Source organism: Calliphora vicina, chromosome 5, assembly GCF_958450345.1.
Source record: "Calliphora vicina chromosome 5, idCalVici1.1, whole genome shotgun sequence".
Classification (NCBI taxonomy): domain Eukaryota; kingdom Metazoa; phylum Arthropoda; class Insecta; order Diptera; family Calliphoridae; genus Calliphora; species Calliphora vicina.
In genome coordinates this window covers 49,521,333-49,524,990 of record NC_088784.1, presented here as the reverse complement: position 1 = coordinate 49,524,990, position 3,658 = coordinate 49,521,333, and the positions used below count along the sequence as shown (strand labels likewise).

The 3,658-nt window shown below is 31.7% G+C and overlaps 1 protein-coding gene across 1 annotated transcript; it reads right to left on the bottom strand.

The window, feature by feature from the left end:
* Positions 1-225: 225 nt before the first annotated feature.
* On the bottom strand, positions 226-693 carry LOC135961234 (probable serine/threonine-protein kinase clkA). Its single transcript, XM_065512726.1, has one exon. The coding sequence runs from the start codon at positions 691-693 to the stop codon at positions 226-228; it is 468 nt and encodes a 155-aa protein (XP_065368798.1).
* Between the last annotated feature and the right edge of the window lie 2,965 nt (positions 694-3,658).

The window sequence follows — 3,658 nt, the reverse complement described above, 5'->3', positions numbered from 1 at the left end:
ACTTGTATCTTAGATAAAAAAAAAACATCGTACCAGAGATCTAATTTTGCCTTCACCTATTCCACTTAATTTTGTTATATATTTAGTATTTAATTTTTTAAAGTCATATTGGTGTTTTAGCAAGGATATGTCTGCACTAGCAATGTTAATAATTCTTTAGTTTGATTAATCTGTAGTCTTATGAAAATGCTAAAGTTGAGGTTAAGATTGTACACTATTCTGATCCTAGGGAGCGTTCGGGTTTTCCGAATCGCTATCAGATAGATTGGCTGCTCTTACATAACTTCCGCTGCTGTTACCACGTCGCCATCTATTTCTGTTGCTGTTATTAGTATTATTTCCGTTTCTATTCGGATTTTTAAAGTCATTGTTGGCATAAAAGTTATTGTTATTTCTGTTATAGTCTCTTCTCCTATCATAATTATTCTGTCTTTGGCCATAGTATAGTATGGCATTCTGCTGACCTGTTGCCTCGGTACAGCTATTTACAAACTTACTGACAGCTTCATTCATGCTGTTAAACTGTCCTGCTTCCATGATAAGTTTAACTTTATCAATGGTGCAGTTTTTAGCAAGTGCCTTTACGGCAACCTGTGTAGAATATTTACTTGCCAATTCGCATGACAAACCGTCCGATATGTATGCATTTTCTAATGATCTTGTAAGATTTACTATTTCTGTGCAAATATGCATTTTTTTATCCTTTCTAATCTATTTCAAAGGACCTTAAAAATTTTTTTTTTTTACTTAATTAGACTTAATAAGAACTATGTAATTAATTTCTATTTCTTAAAAATTATTTATTATATATTATAGTTTACATTTTATTTTTTCTATATTTTTATGGTTAAATTTTTGTCAAATGGCGGTTAACGCCTACTGACCCTATACGTGCAAATGGATGCACAGTAGTTTTTTTTTTAAATTTATTATATACATATTTTTTTCTATATTTCTTTTTATATACATTTTATTTTGATGAGGCTTTTAGAAGGATATCGATCCGGTCGATTTTTAACCACATGGCAGGATCTTCCTTTGGTTTAGGACTTCTTCTATAGTGATCGCCTTTGGGCCAGGCGATCTCATTCTGTACTTTGGCCGTACAGAACCTCTGGCAGAGACTTGGCTGTCCGCCAGGAACCACAAGATTACTTTTGGGTGCTCTTTTTTTTTGTTTGTTAAGCACTCCAAAAGACTGGTGTAAATAAAATATTACAATTTGTAAACAATATTTTTCCTTGGGTGCTCTAATATTAGGTGTGCTTAATATTAGAGCAAGGACAGGCAGGATCAAAAATATGCCAATATGCTTTTGGGTGCTTTTTTTATTTTCTAGCACTCCAAAAGACTGGCAGGATCGCCATATAAGAGAAGAAAATCAAAAGTTGTTTTATTTTTATACCACTTTGCTCGAGCTAAATTACAGCTCAGAGTTGGTAATGCAAAGTGTGTCCATTTATTAAAATTTTATTGATTATATACTAAATTAATGCTTACATTGCATTTTAACCTAAAGTGGAGAATGTAGCAGTTGGACAGAACATTGAACGCAAGAATCACATAAAAATTAAGTAACGATTAGTACAACACACAAAGTGTTTACTGTTTTGTCGTTTCTGTAATATGATATTAATCTTTTGCATTTCAATATTCTGTCGGTATAGTTGACATATGGTTTATGCTACACTATATTTGTTATTGTAAAAGTATGCTGGTTTTTAAAAAACCGCAGTGTTGACAAAAATTTTTTATATATGTTATTGTAAAAGTTTGATGGTAAAGTATATATATTCTGGATCCTCATAGATAGCGGAGTCGATTAAGCCATGTCCGTCTGTCTGTCTGTTGAAATCAGATATCTCCGGGATCCAAATATTCAATAATTCTGTCAGACAATTCTGCTTTCGAGAATTTTGCTATTTAAAATCAGCAAAATCCGTCCATAAATAACGGAGATATGAGCAAAAATCCGAGACAACCTCTGAAAATTTCATCAAAAAAAGCACAATTTATTGCATGCTTTGACAAAAAAGCAACAAAACTGGAAAAACACAACACACTTTAAGGCACTCAGATGATGTTTATTCGAAAAGCGTCTCTGATAAACTCACTCACGACTGCAACCTCTGCCACTATTTATAACACTGCATTACCATCTAGAAAGCTCTTTAACTGTCAAAGTTCGAATATTCTAGATCATACGCAATCTGTGGTGTACTTTCTACAATGTTCTTTAACTGAATATTCGAATACAGCGTTGCCAACTTACGATCAAATAAACTGAAAGCTTTTATTTAACAATGCCCACAGATATGTTACAGTCTGCCATTACAGCACTGTTATTTGAAAGCATTATGCTACTTTTAAATCAGCCCTTAAAATCGTTATATTTGAATTCAAGTACAATTTCGTAACAATATGTTTGGATGTGTATTGGTTCATTGCTTTGCGTATTTTGTTTTTGTTTGTGTTTTGTTTCTTTTGTCGTTGTTGTTTTTTTATGCAACTAAACGTATGTTTGGTTGTGTGTTGGTTTCATTGCCTTGCGTATTTTGTTTTTTTCTTTTGGTAAAAGGTGAAATTTGTTTTATTGTAATTTTATTTATTTGTCTTGTACAAAATTTTGTTTTGTGAATTAGATAAGTATTAATACACACTGTATTATCGGTCTTAGTACAAATTTCTCACAATAGATCGATATTGTGAATGAAAGGTGTGTGAAGTTGATAAATTTAGTTGATACATAAACCAATTATGTGAAATTGTTGTTGGCAATACCATATTGTTTAAGTCAACATCTTTGCTTTTGATCAGTGTTGCCAAATTACGAACATTAAAATACTCATTACGAGGCAGTGGTGGGATTTGAACATTTATATTTAGTGCCAAATTGATGTATAAATTGTGCCAAAATGGGTTCAATAGTTCCAAAACTACTATTCACAAAATAAACCGAATTTATATCTCTTTTTGACAAAATTTTTTATACAATTTGTTAAAAAGTAGTGGTAATTTAATTGAAACATACTGCGTCATGTGCTATAAACTTATTTGCAAATGGCATAATGTAATTATGGTGGCCTCATGCGGGGTTCTGACTAGAATGATTATTTTTTTTTATTTGCCAGTTTAAGTGTCCAATATTTGCGGATTAATATCTGCAGTAAATCGGAAAGTACAAATAGCTGATAAAAAGGTGTGTAGGAAAACATAAAAAAATGGATCATTCCAGTGCTTAGGAAGATTTAAGTGACTTGAAAATACATTATTCAAATAGATTTTTTGTCTTAATTAGCTTTTTAGATTGTTTCCAATTTATTTTCTCAGCACACAGAGCCAGCTACAGGTTTCTTCTTTTTGTTCATATTTTACTCACTTTTTTGAAATCAAAATGTGTCATTTATGACGATTCAGATTGGATGACTTCCGTCCATTATACTTAAATATATGTTTACATGAGCGGCAGCGTACAAACCCGTCTAGAATTATTTCCAAATCCTTTAGAATTTGAGCAAACATTTCCTTTTTGCGCTTTTACCCTTGTTTTTGCACTAATTGAAAAACTCCGCTATTTATTTTTTCCTCAATCTCACTATTGCTATACATTTCACAACCTGCTCATAAAAATGAGCAGGACAATTATTAGAAAGTATGT

Bases quoted from the DNA above. Each gene is read 5' to 3' on its own strand.
- LOC135961234 (XM_065512726.1), bottom strand. From the start codon at position 693: ATGCATATTTGCACAGAAATAGTAAATCTTACAAGATCATTAGAAAAT.